This window comes from Apodemus sylvaticus, chromosome 4 (genome assembly GCF_947179515.1).
Source record: "Apodemus sylvaticus chromosome 4, mApoSyl1.1, whole genome shotgun sequence".
Taxonomy (NCBI): domain Eukaryota; kingdom Metazoa; phylum Chordata; class Mammalia; order Rodentia; family Muridae; genus Apodemus; species Apodemus sylvaticus.
The window spans coordinates 67,645,140-67,668,327 of record NC_067475.1 but is presented as its reverse complement, the minus strand read 5'-3'; the positions used below and the strand labels follow the sequence as shown (position 1 = coordinate 67,668,327).

Here is a 23,188-nt window from a genome sequence, read left to right as displayed (position 1 = left end):
ATGGATTTGTATTAAATCGAAAGCATTGGCCTTTGGAGGGAGAGACATTTTACTGCCACTAACATTCCCGCTTCTAGTTTTTCCATTCCCTCCTGAGATGAACTTCCAGTTTACAACTGTCCCTGTCCTTTACATTTCAGAGGGCTCTGCTGAATAGGCTATGGAGCACATAGTGGAGTTAATAGAAGCTAAATGGGTTGGTCCACTGGCTGACCCGTGAACCAACACTGTCCACTCTTGTCTCCTACCTGAAGATAATGGAATTGGTTTTCTTTTGTGTAGTGTAGCGTACTGCATTTTTCCTTTGAAGTCTTGATTTTGTTGAAGATTCTTGATGAAATCTTCAAACTGATCACTCCTTCAGTTCTGCTTTATGGTAAGGGTTCTTGGTGCTGATTGCAGGAGCTTTGTGAATCCAAAAGAGAGTTCCAGACATTGTCATAAGTCAAATAAATCTTGTTAACTGCATGTGCATTTCAAGTGGGTAGACACTGTTGTTATCATTAATAAAGTTACCAATTTGTTTCTAACTTTGCTGGATTATTTTCTGTGCAATTCATTTTCTCAAATAAAATGAGTAGTACAGCCATTTGTGGTTGGGTCTGTGGAAAAGCTGGGTGCCTCTGATTTGAAGGATTTGAAGCCTTTAGTCAGAGCTTAGGGGTGTAGCTCAGAAGATTTGGCCAGAATGTACTGAGGCCCTAGGTTCAACCCCCAAGACATTAAAACACATGCCTGCTTCTAGCCGAACGTTACTTCAGAGGTGCATTGGGGTTGGAATATCTATGACAAGGCCATTGTTAATGCCTCGTGATTGAGAAATATATGACCACAAATAAAAAGTATTACAATGCCGGGCGGTGGTGGCGCATGCCTGTAATCCCAGCACTCTGGGAGGCAGAGGCAGGTGGATTTCTGAATTCGAGGCCAGCCTGGTCTACAGAGTGAGTTCCAGGACAGCCGGGGATATACAGAGAAGCCCTGTCTTGAAAAAACCAAATCCAAAAAAAAAAACAAAAAAAAAGTATTACAAACAAGAGAAAGTGAAATAAAATCCCTGGTAACGTTTAGCCAACACCTGCAGAACACTTGATATGCTAGGGAGTGTTCTAAGCCCTTTCAACATACTGTCTTGTTTGATCTTCATAGGGAACTTTGTGGTGTAAGTCCCCTTTTATAGCTAAGGGAACAGAGGCACGGGGACCGCCTTTCCTCATAAACTGTTCAGAGAGTAAGTGCCCAGTTTAGTTTTACAGGACTTGAGAAAGTAGGATTGCTCCCTGAAAACCCAGACCTCCTCTCTGCATTTGGGAAGAGGGAGTTGAAGTATGCACGCCTCGCCTTCACCACCACCCTGTGCTGTCCTGTCGAATGGCAGTACAGGTCACAGGTCAGAGGTCAGAAGCTGTAGCTCAGTCTACTCACAAACACTTCCTGGATACACCAACAGTCCCAGTCTGGTTAGCAGTCAAGCAGCAGTGTTGGCACTGACTGCCTAGCAGAGCCAGCCGGACTGCTTTAGAACGCACCCTGCTTGCAAATCCAAAAGGGTGGTGGTTAACCTTGGGAATGGAACTGGGGAGACCGACTTTCCATTCCAGAGACCACAGCTCCAGCCAACCGAGCTCATCCTGGCATTGGAAGGCGGCTTGGGCGAAAGTACTTCACCAGTTCAGACCCTCTCACCAGCACAAGAGGCTCGGTGCTTGTTTGGGACTTGTCCCGTGCTTGTATGATGGTCTTGTGGCAGACACAGGCGAAGAGAGTATTAATAAGAATCTGATGTTTTAACCCTGGAGGAGAAATTAGCAGTACAGTGAGTGTGATCTTGCAGTAAACCTCTCTCCCATTTATTTGCTTTCCTTACGTTAACAATACTAATTGTTAGGCTACGAAAATAATTTCCCTAGTCTTGTCTTTCCCCCTTTGAAGCCCAGCTTTGCACCGTGATGATGTCACAGAGAAGCACAGGAAGTTTCCTTCCCAGAGCTGAACCAGTTGATCTTTGACCGGTTGACCATTGACCATTTGACTATTGCCCGGCCCTCTAATTAGTGGTTTCCTGTATTGGGTGTACTCTCCACTGCTACCCTTTACGGTCTGTTTCATTGTTGTCTTTATGTTACAAATAATGGAAACAGCCTTGGAGAGCTTAAAAGGTTTGTCTGAGATCATCCAACAAGCGGCAGAGCTGCCACCCAATGCACACCTTTTGGTTATTTTGAGATGAAGTCTCCATACGTAGCCCAGGCTGGCATCAATCCTTCAGAGACCCCCCCCCCCCCAGGCCACCCAAGTGCTGGACTCCAGAAGGCAGCCACTACCCCTGACTTTAGCATAATCAGAGATGTGTTCACCTTGTGGCACTGTGTTCTTTTGATCACATATCAGTATTCTTTTTCTATCTACAATATAATTGTAAACCCACTTGCCTGTTAATGTACAAGGGGCCGCCCTAGTCTTTCCCCCAACTCCTGTATTTTCTCTCTCCTCTTTCCTCCAGTGTTTGACTATTCCCCAACTTTGGACCATGATGATTCCACAGAGGAACACAGAACGTTTCCTTCCCCTAGCTGAGAAGGGACTGAGAGAGAGGGCTGAAGAACACATACCTATTCTATCAAAGTGGGAGGGCGGTGACGTCTGTTCTCTCCACCAAGGCTCTGGCCACCCTGCGTGCTAGCGCTGGTGCGGGTCCAACACAAATCTGACCCTCTCACTCTGCTCACAAATCTCCTCTGTTGAGGAATAAACTGCCTCAGCTCAGTTTAGTGAAACATGAAACGACATACCACATTCAATTTCACTGTGGTCTGTGGACTCCTGTGCCTTTAAGAGGAAGGCCATTATGCCTCAGGAAGGTGGAGGTGCCCCCCCTCCTGTGGCTGAGGACTAGTCCGTAAGACATAAGCCAAGCCGAAGTGTGTGTGTGTGTGTGTCTGTGTGTGTCTGTGTGTGTGTGTGTGTGTGTGACACAGCGTAGGTGACTGTGTGAGACAAAATGACAAAGAAACCTTGTCTGCTGGGTGTGACTGTGTTTCCTACCAATAAAGTTTTCATGTACCAAAAGCAAGTAAACAACAAAACAATAACAAGGAAAAAAAGAGCAAAACTGTCTTAGCGCATAATTAGCGCAAAGGCCTGAGTTCCAGCTTTATTTGTATTCCATCTAGTCTTTATTTATCTTCAGAATTGCCCTTTAACGAAGAGATTGTCATTGTGATTAGGGCCACTATTCAATCCACTTTAACATGTTTAATTGGGAATGTGTATGTTTATAAATGTCTATTAATATTAATGTGAATAGCCTCTAGGCCATTTCTTTCTCTTAGACTCAGAAGCATTATTAGGTGTAGTATCACTAATTCATTTAAGACTTTTTGGAGTTGGGCCTTGTGCTACAAGCAAATCTGCAACTGGCTTAACCAAGGACTGAGGCAGGAGGATCACAAAGTCAAAACCTGCCTGGAGACCTTAGGGAGAACTGAGTCATGGTACAGTGCTGGTTTCCCATGAGTGAGACCCTGTATCTAATCCGTATAATTACAAAGAAAACAATTCCAAGCAACTGTGGTAGCACAAGCCTTTAAAAATCCCAGCACTGGGAAGGCAGAGGCAGGAAGATCTCAGTGAGTTAAAGGCAAGCCTGGTCTACATAGGGAGCTCTAGAACAATCAGTACTACATAGACCCTGGAGAGAGAGAGAGAGAGAGAGAGAGAGAGAGAGAGAGAGAGAGAGAGAGAGAGAGAGAGGTCCTGTGTTCGCTGGCAGACAGCCTCCTAGGCAGTGAAGATGCAGACTGAACGGAGCAGAGTACCTTCTGGCTCCTTAGACTTTCAGTAACTGGAAGGAAAGAAAGATATTAAATCAGTGAACATAATACATAGTGGTGAATATTAAGAAAGGGAAGCCCTGACTTAGAAAGTATCATGAAAGGTGCAACCTGGTACTTTACTTACAAGCTGTCAGCCTAGTCTGGGAGGGGTCTATGCTGTTCTCACCTCTATCCAGACCAGGTGCCTCTTGCTCCTTGCTGTTGAATCTCACCCAGGCTGCTTCCGCTCCCTCAGTCTGTCCTCAGGGTGTGCTTCTCCTGGCCACATGATCATGATTCATCCTGTCTCACAGTGACCTCATGGTGACCTCATCCTCTCTCTTTTTCCTCTCTTCCTCTTCCCCCTGGTCTCTCTTGAGTCCCCTCACAGTTGATCCTCAAGTCCTGCCTTCCTCTCTCTATTGCCCAACCACAGGCTCTAGCCTTTTATTAATCAATTAGCTTTAAATTGGAGAGCAAGTGTGTACAAGGAAGGCCATCACAGGGGAGAATGCACTGTCTGGATGGCAACCAGATCTTGAGGTTCAGAATTTAGCATTTGTATAAACAGCAGCAGACCAACCCCCCAGCAGGTACTTTTCTATTGCTGCTGTGGTTTGACTAGAATCTGCCCAGTCAGCTCACAGATTTGAAAGTCATTAGGGAGTGTTGTCTCGACAGGGATTAGGAGATGGGGCCCTCTTGGAGAAAGGGTGTCACTGGGGGTGGGCTTTGAGCTTTCTCCTGTTGCTGGTGGAGAATCTGGGTGTAGAACTCTCAGCTCTCTCCAGTGCTACCTCTGCCTGCAGACCGCCATGCTCCCCGCCATAATGTAATGACTAAACCTCTGATATATAAGCAAGGCTCAATGAAATGTTTTCTTTTATAAAAGTTACTGTGGTCATGGTGTCTCTTCAGAGCAAAAAAAAAAAAATTGATTTAGATAGTTGTGAAAAGACACCATGACCATGACCAAAGCAACTTAAAAAAGAAAGCACGTGATTAGGGGCTTACATCCTCAGAGGGCGTGTCCATGATCATCACGATGAGTAGCGGGACAGCAGACAGGTACAGCACTGGGGTACAGAGGGGGGGGGCAGGGAGAAAGCAAACTAGAAACAGTGAGGGTTTTTGAAACCTCAAAGCCCCCCCAAAGGATTTAGCGTCACTATGGAAATAACCTTTGCAGCACATCTATATGAGATTTTCTTTTTAAAAGATTTTTAAAAAATTAAATCCGAGAGTATGTATGTGTCTGTGTGAGTGTATGTCAAGCCGTGGGGACTGGGGTGCGTGTGTCATGGAGGCTGCAAGATCCCTTGGAGCTGGAGTTACAGGCACTTGGGAACTGCCCCATGAGGGTGCTGTGAGGGTTGGTTGGTTTGTTTGTAATTGTATTTGTTGGTGCTTGGTGTGCATGGTGTGTCTGGGCGTTTGCATGTTAGCATTTGGGTGAAGGCCCGAGGGCAAGCTGTGGAACCAGTGAGTGGAGTCCCCTGCAGGTGAACTTGGACTGTCAGGCCTAATGAACTGCCTTTACGCTCTGGTCCACCTCACTGGCTCCGATTCAGTGGGTTTTCAACGAAAAACACAGAGATAGAAATTGAAATTTGAATACTGAACTGCATCTCTAATAATTACAGGCTAACTGTCGTTTTACATGTCGGTTGGCTCCACAGGTTTGATCTTTTAAGGACACAGAAACATTTTGGTGTGACATAATATGGTGTCTGGAAATACATTTAAGATGACACGAGTGACCCATGGGGGTTCTGTTATGTCAGCTTAGAATACAGTACTGACTGGCTTTTGAGACAAGCTCTCACTACGCAGCCCTGGCTGGCCAGAAACTCACTCTATTATACCAGGCTTCCCTCAGCCTTTTGGTATCCTCCTGCCATGTGGTTTAAGGGCCGGGATTACAGGAGTGTGTCACCATGCCCAACCAAAATGTATGTACGTTAAAGCTGCTAACTAACATCACTGGACAAGCTCCTCGCTGTCTTTTACTTAGAGGTTTTTGTTTTGTCTTTAGATGTGTATTTATCTGGTGGGTACAGTAGCACACAGGACTCAGATAGGACAATTACAAGTTCAGTGCTAGCCTTGACTACATACAGAGACTTTGTCTCAAAAAATACATTAAAACAAAACAAAATCAACAAAAATAAGCACTTGGGGCTGGAGAGATGGCGCTGCAGTCAAGAGGACTTACTGCTCTTGCAGAGGACCCGAGTTTGACTCCCAGTTACCCAGCATCCATCCACACGGTGGTCCACAACCATCTGCAGCTCCAGTTCCAGGAGATCCAACCCCCTTTTCTGGCCTCCTTGGGTACCAGGTATATATGTTTTCCACAGACCAATACATGCAGGCAAAAACATTCATACAGATGAAAACCAATGTGCTTTGCATAACAAATTGGTTTTCATTGGTTTCCATATGAAAGCCTATAATAATGGCTACTTGTAAGGATGTGGGGAAGGGGAGGACTTTGCTTTGTCTATTCTTATCTTTTAGGTTTTGGATTTACTGCTCATATGCTCTTAAAAACATTGTCAGTAAGGAGCAATGGCAGGTTGACAGAGCCCCAGCACTGTGGGGAAGGTGGCATAGAAGTCCCTGAGTTTACAGATCTCCAGAGAGACCAGGAAGGCTAAGCATGCAAGATTGTCTTACCGATGGGAAAGATAAAAAAACCTGTTTTTCAACTCAGAAGGCTGGAAACGGGATGTGAGTAATAGCTTGGTGATCTGTTGGGCCAGGCCATATCAAGCTCTGGGCCTGAGGTGGCTAGTTATCTAAACGATCCTTATAGCCAGGGGCTTGCCAAGCTCCCACAACCAGAATCTGAGGTAACTTATAGCTCCAATGACCTCTACGTCATCTGTATGACTGAGACCAGGCCAGAGCCTTCCCTAGGCGCCTGTTACTGTAAGTAGCCTCTTTAGAACCTATCTTCTTGGAAGACATGACATGTATCCTGAGTTTCAATGTTGTTATGCCCCCTTGAGCATCAGAGATTATATTACACAGGAACCCCCCCCCCTCAAATTATACTGGGCTTAAATATGTTAAGAAGAAACCATCAGATATCAGATGCTTAAGAAGTCTTGATCAAGGTTGCTAAGCTCAATCCGAAGCAAGTTTTCATTCTCTTCTCAGTTCATCTCTCTGCCTGACACCTCAGAGATCCCTCACAGCCCTAAGTAGTATGAGGCAGGAGGGCTGTTGCAAACCTGAGGCCATTTTGGACTGAATAGTGAGTTCTAGACCAGTGGGTGTTACAATGTGAGGCCTGGTCTCAAATGCAAACAAACAAACAAAAAAAGAAAACAACCTCCAAAAATAAAATAAAAAAATAAAAACAAAAATCAACAAAATAGAAGTAGACAAAAACAGCAGCCAGGTGTGGTGGGCACACCTGTGACTGAGTCTGTGGAAGCTGCAGCCAGGTGTGGTGGGCACACCTGTGACTGAGTCTGTGGAAGCTGCAGCCAGGTGTGGTGGGCACACCTGTGACTGAGTCTGTGGAAGCTGGGGTAAGAGGATTTGGAGTTTGATGTCATCCTGGGCTACAAAGTGATGTCCTGTCTCAGACTAATCCAACTCCCCCCACAAAAAAAAAAAAAAAAAAAAAAAAAAACCAAGTACCCAACAACAACAAAACAAAGCCAAATAAAACAAAAACCAGTAAACCCAAACCTAAACCAACAATGTCTTTCAAAATACCTCGGAACCTATTAGACAGACTGTCAGTGCATTGCAGCTAATTCTGAGAGATAGTTAGAAAAAATATCTCAATAATGCAAATAGCAACCAATTTAAATTAAGGCCAACAATAACAAAGACAACAAAAAGTCTGAAAGTCCCTAGGGTTAGAGGGTTAAACTACAGATCTGGGATTGGGACTCCACTGTCCCCAGTCTCATTAAAAATATAATTAGTTGTAACCGTGGACACCAAGCTGTGTCTAGTGGTACAAGGCCTTCAATCCCAGCATCTGTTTACACCAGGGAAGGCTTGTGGCTTCTCCAATTACTGGCTCTACCTCCCCCCCCCCCCCATCCCACAAGTCTTTATGTCTTTTTTTTTTTTTAAGGCGATCCTGCTATGTAGGCCAGATTGTCTTCAAATTCTTCCTACTCAGTGTAGTATTGGAGTAGGAATGGTCCCCGTAGCTTTAATATATTTGAAAGCTTAGAGTGGCTTTAGGAGGTGTGGCCTTGTTGGAAGAACTGTCACTGGGCATGAGCTTTAGGGTTTCAAAGGCCCAAGGCAGGCCCAATGTCTCCCTCGCTGCTGTCTGCAGATCCAGGTGTAGAGCTCTCCAGCACCATGTCTGCCTGGATGCTGCCACACTTCCCACCGTGATGGCGATGGACCAAACCTCTGAACTGTAAGCCAGTCCCAGTGAAATTGTTTCTTTATAAGAGCTGTCATGGTCATTGTGTCTGTTCCCAGCCATAGGATACTGACTAAGACACTCTGCTTCTTAAATCTAGAATCTGAGAGATACAAGAATATTCCATCACAGCCAATGGAGACACACACACACACACACACACACACACAAATTTAAAAACCAAGGGTTTGGTAGAGTATCATCTAATATGTGCAAAGTCCTGAATCTAATCCAGCAGCATCACAAATACAAATAAGTAAAAACATAAACAAATATAAAATAAAAAGCGAGAGGAAACTGCTTGCACACGATGATTTGAAGGGCTGTTAACACAACAAGTGTCTTACCCTTGGTCATGGAGACTAGGCTAGGAGATGTGCGGATGGAGGGCATCTACTACACAATCCAGAACTGCATGTTCATTATGCATAGCACAGCACAGGAGGTGGGGTTAGCTAGGGCCAGTGGCAGGTCACTGTAGGGGAGTGGTCTCCAGCTGTTTCCTGCTGGGAAGAGGAAGTTATGGTTGATAGTTTCTGCATACACTGGTCATACATTCATAAACACTCATATTTGTTTCAGAGGAAGGTTTTGTCACGCCTCTGAGCCTCACCTGGGGAAGGCGTTTCTGTGCGTCTGGGGTACCGGGGTCCTTGGCATGGCCATGTCAGTGTTACACAGTCCCTCAAGGTTTCATCCACTCCCCCAAAACATTTTATTTATTTACATATTTATTTATTTATTTTTAACTTTACACATCCACTTATTTTGTGGGTAAGGGTATGTGCATATGCACATGTGTGGAAGGGTATGTGCATATGCACATGTATGGAAGTCAGACATACACCTTTAAGAGAAATGTAGAATATTATTACCGAGAAGCACACACAGAGATCACATTTCTGCATTTTCCTCTTTGGTCTCAGGATAAGAGTCTCTAGCTTCCTTACCTGCCTCCATCGGATCTGTAACTCCTCAGGTATTCCCCAAATGACTAACCTGGGGCATAAGCTTGCCCCAGGGAATCCCAGAGCGCTCTGTCTCCTCTGGGTAGCTGAGAAAAGCCAGCTGGGTCTCTAGCTCTCTTCACAGATTCCCCAGTCCCAGCTGCCTGAAGGGCAGGGCCACTTGGGCTGCCAGTTACAGCTGAGCATGTCACAGCCTTAGACTGTGTCCAAGCAAGGGCGCCAGGGAGCCAGACTGAACTAAACTGTCCCAGAGGCCCTGATGAAATAACAACCGGACCGTTCTGTGTCCTACCTCAGGGGCAGACTTGGCAAGGCCCTGTCTCAGGCTGGAGCCAGGGCCACCAAGGAGTTAAGGTTTTGGTTCTAGGCTTTCTCTCCTGAAGACTGTGGTTATCAGTCCAGGCAGCTGTGCCTGATGTATCCTGTATTCTCTATGCCAACATTTTTTGTTGTTAATTTAGCTTTCTGTTGACCTTGGCCCATTTTCCCCCTGCAAACATTATATAAGACACTGTACTTCTTAATAAAATTGCTTAGCATGAGCCATCAGCGCAGGCAAGACCTTCTGACGCCAAGCTTTTTTCTGACGTCTTATCTTTTTAGCCCTGGTCCTCCCTCTCGGCACCTTGTGTTCCGGTCACAAGGTGACCTTGTGGATTCACATCATTGTCCCAAACTCCTGTCATCGTGAAGTACCCTGTCCCCAGCCACTCAGGTAGGGAGGTCCAGAGTCACCTTTAGTTACCTTTCTTGTCAGGAGTTCCTTTCTGCTCTTTCCCCATCCAAATTCAGACAAGCTTCTGTGTGCGGCGGTGTGAATGGTTTCCAGTCATGGCTGTGGTGGGTCCTCTTCTTCTTGAGTACTCCCGTCCCTACTGCCTTCCACTTGACCTCTTGCCTGAGCACAAGATTGGTTTTTGTACCACATACCCCAGGTAAGACGTTTTCCATATGTAGCTTAGATCTGCTGGCCCAATTAAGGTCTACTGCAGTGTGCCCACTGATTCTTTTTTCATTTGGAAATAGGACTTTTGCATATGTAATTAGGCATAGATTTTTAAAATAAATTCACCCTAGATTTAGGCCTTAAATGAAAATATTGGTGTTAAATAAGAGAAAGAAGAAAGTGTTTGGGTTCAAAGAAATGCAGGGAAGAAGTTGGTGTGAAACCTAAGGCAGAGCCTGGAGTTCTGTCACTCTGAGCCAAGGCAGACCAGGAGTCACTGAGAACTGAGAGAAACAAGGAAGGGTTATCCCTAGAGCCCTTGGCGGTCACACGACAATTTTATCTCAGCCTAGTCTCCAAACCTGTGTGTCTCAAGGTTACTATTGCTGTGATGAGACACCACACCCAAGGTCCCTGGGAAGGAAAGGGTTTATTCGGCTTAACCTTCCACATCACTGCTGATCACTAAAGGAAGTCAGGACAGGAACTCAAGCAGGGCCGGAACCTGGAGGCAGGAGCTGATGCAGAGGCTGTGGAGGCGTGCTGCTTACTGGCTTGCTCCTCATGGCTTGCTCAGCCTGCTTTCTTACAGAACCCAGGGCCACCAGCCCAGGGATGGCTTCACCCACAGTAGGCTGGGCCTTCCCATCAATCATTAAGAAAATGCACTACAGTGGATTTTACAGAGTAATTTTTTTCAACTGAGGTTTCCTCCTTTCAGATAACCTATAGCTTATGTCAAAGTTGACATAAAACTAGTCAGTGCATTATGAAAAAGTAAATTGATGTTATTCATGGTACTTGGTTTGGCAGCCCTAGAGAAAATGACTCTAGAATTCTTTAGGCAAGTGTTGTGAGCTTTTCTCTTTGTACAATAGGCTGCCACTCAGGTTGTCACAGGCCCATCATAAAGTCGGTTTTTGGCCTTTCTGCCTAGAGTGGGTCTGGGTGCCCATAGGAAGGTCTATGGCTGGGGAGTCTACATGTCATCTATAGTGTCAGTAGCACTTACAGAGAGAGTGATCCTCTAAGAAACTGTAAGCAAGCCAGGGAGGAGGGGGACCAGGAGCCCTCAGGGAGCCACCTGTGGCCAGTTAAGGATCACTAAGTGCTTTTGTTCCTCCTTGGCCGTGATCTTTCTTCCCTGTCTTGGCTGCCAAATGCTCTTCATGGCTAATTGTGTTTCAAGTGCTGTTCCAAAACAAAAAGAGCAAGCATCCTTTTGAGGATGTCACAACGGCATTGTTAGTCCTGCTGCTTTAATGACTAGCCACAAACTTAGTGGCTTAAAAAGCAGCACAGATTTATTCTCTTTTTAGAGTTCAGAAGCCCCAGTGAGTCTTGTAGACTAAAACATGAGCCTAAAGAACCGGTTTCCTGGTGGAGGCCGCAGAAGGACTGGTTCCTTAGCTCTGCAGCTGGAAACCACAGTAGATTTCGACTCCTGGACACAGTGTTCCAGTCTCTGCAGCTGTCCTCTCTGCCGTTGACCCTCTTGCCTCCTTTATTTATCCAAATTTACAAAATCTCTTAGCTGTATAACATGATGTCTATATATTCCAGGGACTGAGATATGGTTGAGTGTGGGTTTTGAAAAGAGGGGTTGTTTTCAATCCACCACAAATGAGCACTTCTTCCTAAAGCACCACCCTTCAATCATGGATCCCACTGAGGTGGGTGCTGGTTAGCAACTGTGCCCCCAGCTAATGCCACAATATATGCATTAGCTATTTGTGGGTAAGGCATACCACCCCAGGGCAATGACTGCTTTTCCTGATCTTGGGCCATGTAAGATCCAGCACTTACTAGGCCAAGGTTACCTGAGAGGGCCACAAGATATTAAACCAGGATGGGCAGATGTCCAGCTGTGGCAGTTTTATTGAGAGCAATCAGACCTTTTCTGCTCTTATCAGAAACAGCATATAGTGGCAGTTGTCAGGATCAGTGTCGTAGAAGTTGCCAGGATACAGTGTTTGCAAGCTATATAGCGTACACAAGATTGGTGTCCAAGACCAATCGTCCTGTGAGCTTCCCTGCTTCCTAAGGGAACATACAGAGAACACAGCGGCCTGAGTGCTTCCCTGCCTGAGGGAGTGCGTCGGTCTCTCAGGATCTGGGAGGCGCATTGTGCCTCAGGAGCCTGGCCCCTGACCTGGAAGCCTATGCCGCGTGCTCGCATGCTCACCAAGGCTGCCAGGCCAGGCCAAAGCTATAATCCCTTGCAGGGCCACCCTGGACGAAATGCTTTCCTGGTCAGCAAATTCGTGAGAACAGAGACACACTTATATTTTGTCTCCTTCTGGGTTAGGGTTTGAAGCTAGTGGAACAGGGTATTTCCCTGACCACCTACTGTGTTCCAAGCATGCTCAGGACGCTGATCTGCTACTGAAACACTCACCCTGAAGGAATTAAGGATCTAGCAGGACAGATAAATCAATACAGGAGAAAATGTACCAGACAGCGGGGGGGGGGGGGGGGGGGGGGAGGGGAGCATGCTTTTTTGGAACCTGAGAATGCTATCTGCTGTCTGTCGGTGCCATGTAGGTAGTAGCAAGGTGTGAGGTAAGCTTCTCAGGGATGTGTTATCAGGAGGTAGTTCATAGGATGACTATAAAGTCAGCCTATCCAGGAGACAGACAGACCTGAGCATGAGGGATTTGCCAAGTCATGGCCCTACTTGGAAACTGCAGGCATTGACCAGGCCAGGCCAGGCCAGGCCTAAGATGTACCAATGGTGTGTGAACAAGAAATCCTGGAAAGAAGCTGTGTCTGCAGAGACTGGTCGATCCGAATTGGAGTACTTTGGAGAGATTGGAATGCTCAGATCCAGAGACTGTTACCATGTCTTGGGCTATCCTTAGCCTCCAGGACAGCCGCTCCTTCTATTGACTTAGCAGACCCACTGGCTTCTCTCAACCCCAAAGGGAAGGTTACCATCAGATAGTGTCTTGAACCCACAGAAAACTTCCCCATTTTCTATAACTGTCTCTTGGATGTTTTGACCAATGTATTTTAACTTGCCTTGATTTATGAAATTTGTTCTGTAAAACTATAACACTTCATGAATCAGATTTCACATTGGGATATGGCATTTGGGGTAACCTAATCCTATGTTCCCGGACTATAGTTCCTGGACCAAAATGACTGCAGAATAAACTATCTGGCATTCCCTTTGAGATGTGGGTTTTGCATTCAAAGGTGAATACATTGTGAATTTATCTAGTCGGAAGGCCAGAGTAGGGAATCAGGGGTGGAGGGGAGAAGGGAGAGAATCAAGCAATTTGGGGTGGAAATGAAGCATACCTTTGCCACTTTACTTTTTGACTATTTAACAACAGTGACATGTTTTGTATTGTTTGTTTGAGATGTCACACCTGTTTGTCATTATGGAAATTATTTCCTTAACTACCTCCACACACCATTGGCCTATCTGTTAATCTCCACTTTAGAGGTGAGGATCTGGTAAGACTCAGCTTCTGCCAACAGCATGCAGGTAGGAGGCAGAGCCAGGACTTGAGAGCCTGTGCTGTCCACTGAGTTTCTGATTCTCTGCACCTCAGCACAGGGTGTAGATTTCATTGTGAAGGTAAAGAGAACCTGGCAAGACTTGAAAGCACGGGGGTGACAAACCAACATCTCTGGCAGTGAGTGTGAGAGCATGTCCCCTACGTGTGTATGAGGTCCGCTGATAAGCAGAGTCAATGCGAGCAGAGGCACTTCAGCCCTGGGCGCCGTACGCCTTGTCACTTCCCTTCTGAGTTTCCAGTACAGACTCTGGGAAGGCGTTCTCCTTATGTATATGAACTTTGGGGTCACTTTAATAGGAAATTAAAGTTGTAGGAAATTGGGAAAATTCTCAGACGTTTCATCTGATTTGTAAGGTTGTTGTGATTATAATTCAGCAGCTAGCAGTCTCGGAGGTTAAGCGGTTCGACGTTCGCATTCCTGAGGGTCTGTGCATGTGAGGCTGGTACCACCTTTGTCTCCATCAGCCATCTTCTCCCCTGGAGTTCTTCACCTCTCTGCAGCCATCCTTCTTAGTTTAGGAATTCCCCCATTGGTTTTTGTTCTTTTAATGATAACCTAGTACTTAAACCTTTGTCTCTTCTGTGTAAATGAAGGTGCTGCAGAGGCCAGAAGAGTGTCAGATTCCCTGAAGCTAGAGTTACTTGGTGGTTGAGAGATGCCCAACATGCATGCTGGGAGCTGAAGTCAGGCTCTGTATCGAGGAGGGCAGTGTGTGCTCGGTGCTCAGAATTGCTGAGCCATATCTCTAGCTCCTCTTCTAATGCCTGGGTAGACGTCATCCAGCCCGCTGCTTCTGTTATCTGATGAGAGCTTCCCCACAAATATGTCAGGCTCAGCTCCTTCATGTGAAAATTCCCAACTCCCAGAATAGTGTTCTCAAGACACTGGGATCTCAGTTTCTGTGTCAGGAGGAACTTGGTATATCTTCTTGGCTCTAGATGGCCAGTGAGTACTCACAAGTCGCAAGAGGGAGTAAAGTGACCCTGAAAGTGAGAAGGGCGAAGGGAGGCCACAGCTGTTCCTACTGCTGGGACCCTGACTGCCTCGGAGCAGGACCTGCACAGGTGGTTAGCATCCAGATCGCTTGTATTTAAATTGATTGGCATCTTTTAAATCTGCCTTAGTTTTAAGTAATGATGTAAATCTGCTTGCTCAACCAGTCTGCCTAGCCACTGAGAGCTTTGATGTACCAAAGTCACTACGTTCTAACTTTTGGGCTCAACCTTTGAAGCAAAGTTTCAGTAAGATGCTGGGGGCAAATGGGCTGTCTCACACAGCTTTAACCATTGCTCCTTTGCTCTCTGCTAGTTGCAGGCAGACCAGAGGGAAGGTCCCTGGCAGTGATCCTCATGAGGTATTTACTGTGGTCTTTTGAGTCTCAGGTTCAAGATCCATCTCTGCAGAAAACTGTTCTCATGCCAAGGAATTAGGAGCAGATTCCCCTTTGCTATCTGTCCAGAAAGGTGTCTGCCACTGGAGGGTGGGGTGGAAAGCATTTTGCAATTAAAAAACGAGAGTAAGAAACACTTAGCCATAGAACCAGATCATAATAATAAATGCTGAATCCCAAGTAAGTAGCAGGTGTTCTAATCGAGTTAGAGGGGGAACAAAAGGGCAGTATCAGCAGATATCACTCATGGCAGCCCACTCACACCTGTGACTACGAGCTTAGAAAGGACCCGGACATTGCCCAGCAGAATAAGAAGCAATAAGCTGGAAGCTAGGTCTCCTGACTGTTCAGCTATTTAGACAGGTTCGCTCTGCTCCAGCTGGGGCAGAGATACACCATGCAGCAATCCCTATAAGTTCATTGCCTTAGGCTGAGTAGAGTTAAAAGCTAGAGGGGTCTATGAATGAATAAGGCTGCAAGTAATGTTATACAACCTACTCCAGTCTGCAAACCTTACTAACAGGACTTTTGACACAGGAAGACAAACAGAACAAACTTGAGTAAGAAGCACACAGCTCTTTCCGAGAACTCGTGTTGGCTCTGAAAAGAGCCTTTGTGGGGGAGGGAAGGGAGATGGAACGCTCAGGCGCGCTCCCCACGGATGCGGCGGGCCAGCTGGATGTCCTTGGGCATGATGGTGACGCGCTTGGCGTGGATGGCGCACAGGTTGGTGTCCTCGAACAGCCCCACCAGGTAGGCCTCGCTCGCCTCCTGCAGCGCCATGACGGCCGAGCTCTGGAAGCGCAGGTCCGTCTTGAAGTCCTGCGCGATCTCGCGCACCAGGCGCTGGAACGGCAGCTTGCGGATCAGCAGCTCGGTCGACTTCTGGTAGCGCCGGATCTCGCGCAGCGCCACGGTGCCGGGCCGGTAGCGGTGCGGCTTCTTCACGCCGCCCGTGGCCGGGGCGCTCTTACGGGCCGCCTTGGTGGCCAGCTGCTTGCGCGGGGCCTTGCCGCCGGTGGACTTGCGGGCGGTCTGCTTCGTACGGGCCATGGCGGAGACGGTAGACCACCGGACGACGAGCACACGGGGAACTGACCCGGGCCCGAGCCGGCCGCCTTTATAGGCGCAGTCTCCCCCCGCGGCGGGGCGGAGACGGAGACTTGAAACTCCCGCGCTGCCGGGCGATTGGCCGTGGCGTCGCCCGGCCCCAGCCTCGCCCATTGGCTCGTGCCCGCCACGCCCTTCTCCCCGCCCCCACTCCCAGCCCTGCAGCAGGATGACTTGCCAACGTTCTGCGAGGGTGGAGCCACGTCTGGCAGCTACTCGTAGAGGGCGGGTCCCGGCTCGGCCCCGGGGAAGCTCGCGCGACCCCGCCCGCCCGCCCGCCCGCCCGCCCGGCGTCCCAAGTCCCGGAGCAGAACTAAGCTAGTGTTTGTTTAGTACCGCCCAGCCCCAGCCCGAGGGCCCCATGATCTCTAGAGCTGGACGCGTCCAGTCCTCGCGGGACACGTCCTCCCCATAGACCTTCCCCAAGGACCGGGCGGGAGCGGCGACTGAGTGTGACTTGTGTCTGGACTGGCCTAGAAGCCCTAGTCGAGTCCCAGTCCTGCGAAGGGTCAGCAAGACTTCGGTCTGAGGGTGGGCGGGTGGTACCGTGCTGAGTGAGGGATTCGGTGTTGTGTGTGACCGAGGGTGAGGGGAGGCAGATGGGGCGAGATGCTTGGGACAGTCAGCGAGGGTACCAGCCAAAGAGCGACCGCACAGAAGACACCACTACTACCAAGGGGACCGCCAGCAGACTGGGGAAGGAGGCAGGGGACACGACACTCTCACTTTGGGGCAGGGCCGGGAAAGGCCACAAGAACGGCTACCGTGACACAACTCTTTATCTGATCCAGTGGGTGGCTCTGAAAAGAGCCTTTTTGGGAGCTCGCGGGGGTATCCTGGAGACGCGGGCCAGCGCGAGCCGCAGCCTCACTTGCCCTTCGCCTTGTGGTGGCTCTCCGTCTTCTTGGGCAGCAGCACGGCCTGGATGTTGGGCAGGACGCCGCCCTGCGCGATCGTCACTTTGCCCAGCAGCTTGTTGAGCTCCTCGTCGTTGCGGATGGCCAGCTGCAGGTGGCGCGGGATGATGCGCGTCTTCTTGTTGTCGCGGGCCGCGTTGCCCGCCAGCTCCAGGATCTCGGCCGTCAGGTACTCCAGCACGGCCGCCATGTACACCGGCGCGCCGGCGCCCACGCGCTCCGCGTAGTTGCCCTTGCGCAGCAGCCGGTGCACGCGCCCCACGGGGAACTGCAGCCCGGCGCGGGACGACCGCGACTTGGCCTTGGCGCGGGCCTTGCCTCCTTGCTTGCCACGGCCGGACATCACGAAAGCGCAAATACAGAGACGGTCAAAACCAGGAAACTGTACTCCACCGCCGCCGCCTCACCCTTTTATAGACAGAGACCCGATTGTCCGCCCGACGCTCCCATTGGCTCACGCGCGTCCTGACGCCGCGGCCAATAGGAGCGCGCGGACAGAATCCTCTCATTTACATAAGCCCGGCTCCCTGGACCAGGCGCCGCCGTGGAACGCGCGAATCACGACGCGCGTGCTCAGTGGCCTCATTTGCGTGAGGCCCTTGTTGCGACACTCGGCTGGTGGCCTCATTGCCCTTTCTGCTGGTGTGGAAGCTGGCTAAGAGTACCTTGCCCCCAGGAAGGTCTTAGTCAAACATCTGCTTATTTATGTGCATGTTATTCTTTAAGGAATAACAAACTAAGGAAACTTAGTTTTTGATACCTAGGAAGTAGAGGGTAATTCCGATATCCTCTATTTCTTTCTACTTGAAACAGTGTAAAAACCTACTTGTTACATTTTAAGCGTTTACTGGTGGGACTCTCACTTCAAATCCGTTACATTTATAGGTTATTTCCATACAACGGCAACAAAATACTCAATCTCTTTTTTCTACTTTTTTGTTTTTGTTTTTTTGTTTTTGTTTTTCGAGACAGGGTTTCTCTGTGTAGTCCTGGCTGTCCTGGAACTCACTCTGTAGACCAGGCTGGCCTTGAACTCAGAAATCCATCTGCCTCTGCCTCCCAAATGCTGGGATTACAGGTGTGTGCCAACACTGCCTGGCTATACTTACTCTCTTAATCCATCCACATCTGGGAGTGCTTGAAGAGAAAAAACCAAGTACAGTTCGCCGGGTGTTTACTGAGATTATTGGGTTTTTGCAATTCAGATTTGCAAATAGGAATCGAAATAACTTAAAAAGTAAATTTTATGTTACTGCTTTTGTTGATCATTTGTCCTATGATGGCTACCCAGAAGCTTCCTTTAAGAGCCTTCCACTGTCAGGGGCTAGAGTGACTCGGAGTGCTATATCCATACTGTCAGTATTTTAGCATCGCATCAGTTATACCCAGGGAAATACAGCCAGCTTTTTTTGTTTGTTTTTTCAAGACAGGGTTTCTCTGTATAGCCCTGGCTGTCCTCGAACTCACTCTGTAGACCAGGCTGTCCTGGAACTCAGAAATCCACCTGCCTCTGCTTCCCAAATGCTGGGATTAAAGACATGTGCCACCACCACCTGGCAGCCAGCGTTTTTTAATTTCTGAAATCTATAATAAGCTTTGTGAGCAATTTTAATGTGTGGCATTAGAATCACTGATTAGACAGACACATTGAGTGGAAGCTTAGCTCTAGTGACTGGTATATTGTTACATAGTAACATGGTTACATAGTTCTTATATTTTACATTGTAACATAATATTGTGGAGATAGAAGTCTAGTCTTAAGGAGGAATAGACAAAAATGTAGCCACTAGGATTTTGGGTTGAAGCTGGATAGGCAATGTCATTATGATGGAGTACAGATAAGCATTTTAAGTTGAGAAGTTAAAGGTATATCAGGCATTCTGATTAAATTTGATAGATTGATATTTATGTGCATATGTGGAGTCACAAATTTGAGAAATGGATCAAGGGTTCAGCAAAAACTACACAACCCTGCATTTATGGACGGACTGAGCACAGAACAGGGGAATGGCATCCTGAGTGTGCTATTGATCCTTCTGTATCTGTCTTGAAATATAATTTGGTGTGTGTTATTTCTGTAGATGTTATAGCATTGACTTTTCTATTTCTCTCTAAGTACTCTGTGACTCAGGAAGCACTTCCCCCTCCAAGGCACATGCACTCCTTAGAGCTGACCTTACTGATTTAAAAACTATCTCACCATTTCAAAATGGATGGACAGTGTAGAATGTTCTTTGGGGGAAAGAAGTCTTTGGCATCATAAAGATGAGGTTGTTCCTCTGTTGTGAAGTCAAAAAAGGTAATGGGCAGGAGAGGTGCCAGTTTCTTTTCTGTTGTCGTGATTTATATTCTGATGATGAAGCTTGGGAGTTTATTTGACTTAGAGTTCCAGGTTACAGGAGCTTGAGAGAACTGGACACGTTGCATTCATAGTAAAGAGCAGAGAACAGTGAATCAGCGCATGCTTGTGGTCAACTTCCTCTATGCTGTACAGTCAGAATTCCCCTGCCATTACATGATGTTGTCCACAGTAGAGGGGTGTGCCTAGGTCAATTATCAAAATCTAAAGAATCCCTTTGTGCCTGGCTAGAGGCCCATCTCTAGGGTGGTTCTGGGTCTCAAGTTGGCAACTGATTAGAATTTTTAGCAGTTGCACTCTTAAGACTGCCATAGTAAAGCACCAGGCTGTTTTCTCGGCCATACAGGCTCAGAGAACAGGCAAAGAGGTTATATATGGGGTTGACTTCTGTTTTGGCCGGTTTTGTGTGTCAACTTGACACAAACTGCAGTGACTGTAGAGAAAGCAGCTTCGGTTGAGCTGCTTCTCTGCAATCCAACTGCAACATATTTTTCTCATTGATGGGGGAGGGCCCAGGCTGTGGTGGGTTTTACCATCCCTGGGCTGGCAGTCCTGGGCTCTTTAAGAATATAGAGTGAGCAAGACAGCCAACAGCACCTCTCCACGGCCTTGGGTCAGCTCCTGTCTCAAGTTCCAGCTCTGCTGGAGTCCCTGTGCTCACTTCCTCCAATAACCTGGAAATGTAAGTCAAATACACCCTTTCCTCTCCAACTTGCTTTTTGGTCATGCTGTTTTTATTGAAACAACAGAAACCCTAACTAAGACAACTTTAATACATCCTTTGTGTGGATGCAGTTCAAGCAATAGAAGTAGTTGCTGGCTCTGGTAGGCTGTGAAAGGTCTACTTTTTCAGAACCCACTAATATTTAGGTGAGAAAAGGACTTATCTATTCAACTCTGGAAGGTTATCCTGGATTAACTTCTTAATAAGCCTTAAATATAATCACCAAAGTCCTGGTGAGTGATAGTGGAGAAGGTTTAAGTAGTAGCAGGCATGCACACACCGTCCCAGAAACCTGAAGGAGGCTCTAAAGCCACTGAAGGAATGAATTTGCTAGTGAGGTGTGAACAAGCAGGCAAGGATCAAGAGCTCCCTCCCTTCCCCCTTGCCCTTCACCTAGACTGCCCCCAGGAGGTGTGGCCAGATCCCACTTCAAATGATTTTATTAAGAAAATGCCTCAGAGGTATTCCCAGCCCCTTGGGTTTTAACTAATTCCAGATGTGGTTACATCGACAACCAAGAAGAACCATCACAACATCTATCTCACAACGACCTTTGCTAATGAGCAGCCTAGAAAATAAACAACCCAAAACAACCTACACAAAAAGAAAAGCAATGAAAGAAAGAAGGGGAAAAAAGAAAAGAGAAATTCTTGTCTTGAAAAGTCAAAAAGAAAACAATTGATACAATATAGGAGTTATATTAGGTCAAATACACCATGATGTAACGCTACATTAAGCTACCATTCAAAGCAGACATTTACATATCCTAAGTATACTAAACGCATCTAATGAAGGCATGCTGACTTTCCGCTGACACATGATATATGGGTAAAAGATGTAATCCACTTAATTCTTGCACTGAAGCCTTTTCATACTTGGTAAAATAAATCCTGTTTCAAGAGCTGCAGAAATCCTAGTGCAGCTAGAGCTGCCACACTTCACTGTGGAAATGGCCACCTGAGCCACCACATTCTGCCACTGACTGCTTCTTCACAATCTTTCCAAGATCTCACCCCAAATGCATTCCCCTCATTCTAAGGTATTTTCCTATAGTTATCAACTTGCTTCCAGGGTTTGTTCCTTCACCTAGTAGGGTAACGAAATCTATACTGTCAACATAGCCTTTTACTTCAGCTGGTCCACAAAGCCATATGTTGTAAACCTATGCCAGTGTCCTTCTGATATGCAATGAGTACCCAGAGGTTTGAGGGTAAAGGCCTGGGCTGCAGACACCCTAAGGCAAGGCTCAACCACTCATCTCAATTAAGGAAAAAATTAGAGATTTAGTCAAGAGGCTATATGGGGAAAAGGAACAAATACAGGCCCAGCAACCCCAAGTCCATCCATCTTTACATAGTGACATGAGCTTTAAGCCTTAAGTAGAGGAGGAACCTGGGCAGGCAAGATGTTAGCAAAAGTAAGGAAATCTAGGAGATAGATGCATGGTCTCTTTGGTCAGTTCAACCCTGCAAGGCGGGAAGTCCACGTTGCTGCCCTCGTGGGAAGACATCACTCCCTCACTCTACTCTAGGGTGTGGCCCTGACTTCTTGGGTAACAGCCCTCATCTGCCAAGATGCAAGAGAAAGGTAAGACAATGGCTTATCTCTGCTTTTAGCCAAAAGGAGACAGACATTAAATGACAGAGATGCCAAATTTTTAGTTCACCCATTTAGTTTTTCAGGAGAGCCTGCTTCTTTAGGGACAAAGTTCTTGAAGCAGCCCGGGGTGGAGCCAAACCACATCTATGCCCTCGGGCAGTTAGATACTTGTTTAGGAAGTTCCCTGGGAGTTAATTATACAAGAGTTTGGCTCAAGTGCATCTCCTTTTGTTGAATTTTTAGAAGCATGTGGTTACTTAGAGCAGAAATACCCAAGGTAGCCAGGGCCCCAGTCTGCAGGGACTTGTGTGGGAGAAGTGTGCCGACACCATGGAAACAGCACTGTGACAGAGGCCAATGGGAGAGACTGCAGGGAAAGGAACTGGAAAAACCGAAACTAAGGCAAACAAAACAAGGAACAAGGTGTGGCTAAACAATTCTGGTTGAATTTCTTGTGTAGTGCTTAAGACCTCGTATATAACTAGGAAAGCACCAGTTACCTACATCCCAGAATATGCAGAACTACAACGTAATAGCATACAATCAAAGCATCAATAAGACTTCAATGTTTAACAAGCTGTATGTATGTAAGTACATTTTAAATCTTGTGATCTGAAACAGGAAATTTAGTCAAGGTGTGTAAATTGAAAACTGCCGGTGTGTAAATTGAAAACTGCCACTAAAAAAGTAACCAAAGACCTAAGTTAAGCATCTAAATGTTTTCAAAGCAATTTCTTACTCAAAGACAAGTTACTTCACAGACGACCCCGATGCTGATACTTTAATAAAAGGACTGCCTAATGCTTTCCTCCATTCTCACAATATATTAGCATGAATTTAATGTCACTCCTCCGCAAAGTCGTAAGATAACTCTCCACAAATAAGACTCCTCGTTCAAGGGCACACATGTAACTTGAGTAAAAAGTACTCCTTATATCAATAGGATATAGGAGGGAGGGGAAGCGGCATGCTTCAGAGGGTGGGTGGTTCCGCACAGCAACAGGCTAAGGTCGCCTTGGCTCTACCGGGACGCCTCACCCAGTATGTGCACAAGGATGCAGCTGAGGAAATAACTCACAGCCTGTGCCAGTCAACTACACCTGATGGACCACCACTCCCTGTGTAGGCGTGCTGCCAGCCTCCTTGGTACCAGCTTCCACACCAGCAGAAAAGGCGACTAGGCCGGGCGACCCGCCGAGTGTCGCAACAAGGGCCTCACGCAAATGAGGCCACTGAGCACGCGCGTCGTGATTCGCGCGTTCCACGGCGGCGCCTGGTCCAGGGAGCCGGGCTTATGTAAATGAGAGGATTCTGTCCGCGCGCTCCTATTGGCCGCGGCGTCAGGACGCGCGTGAGCCAATGGGAGCGTCGGGCGGACAATCGGGTCTCTGTCTATAAAAGGGTGAGGCGGCGGCGGTGGAGTACAG

General features: G+C 47.3%; 2 protein-coding genes across 2 annotated transcripts; both read right to left on the bottom strand.

Moving 5' to 3' along the window:
* Positions 1 to 15,613: 15,613 nt before the first annotated feature.
* LOC127682951 (histone H3-like) lies at positions 15,614 to 16,436 on the bottom strand. Its single transcript, XM_052179707.1, has one exon. It carries the CDS (start codon positions 16,274 to 16,276, stop codon positions 15,695 to 15,697), a length of 582 nt encoding a protein of 193 aa, XP_052035667.1. The 5' UTR covers positions 16,277 to 16,436; the 3' UTR covers positions 15,614 to 15,694.
* A 261-nt stretch (positions 16,437 to 16,697) lies between these two features.
* On the bottom strand, positions 16,698 to 17,461 carry LOC127682950 (histone H2A type 2-A). Its single transcript, XM_052179706.1, has one exon. The coding sequence runs from the start codon at positions 17,420 to 17,422 to the stop codon at positions 17,030 to 17,032; it is 393 nt and encodes a 130-aa protein (XP_052035666.1). The 5' UTR covers positions 17,423 to 17,461; the 3' UTR covers positions 16,698 to 17,029.
* Between the last annotated feature and the right edge of the window lie 5,727 nt (positions 17,462 to 23,188).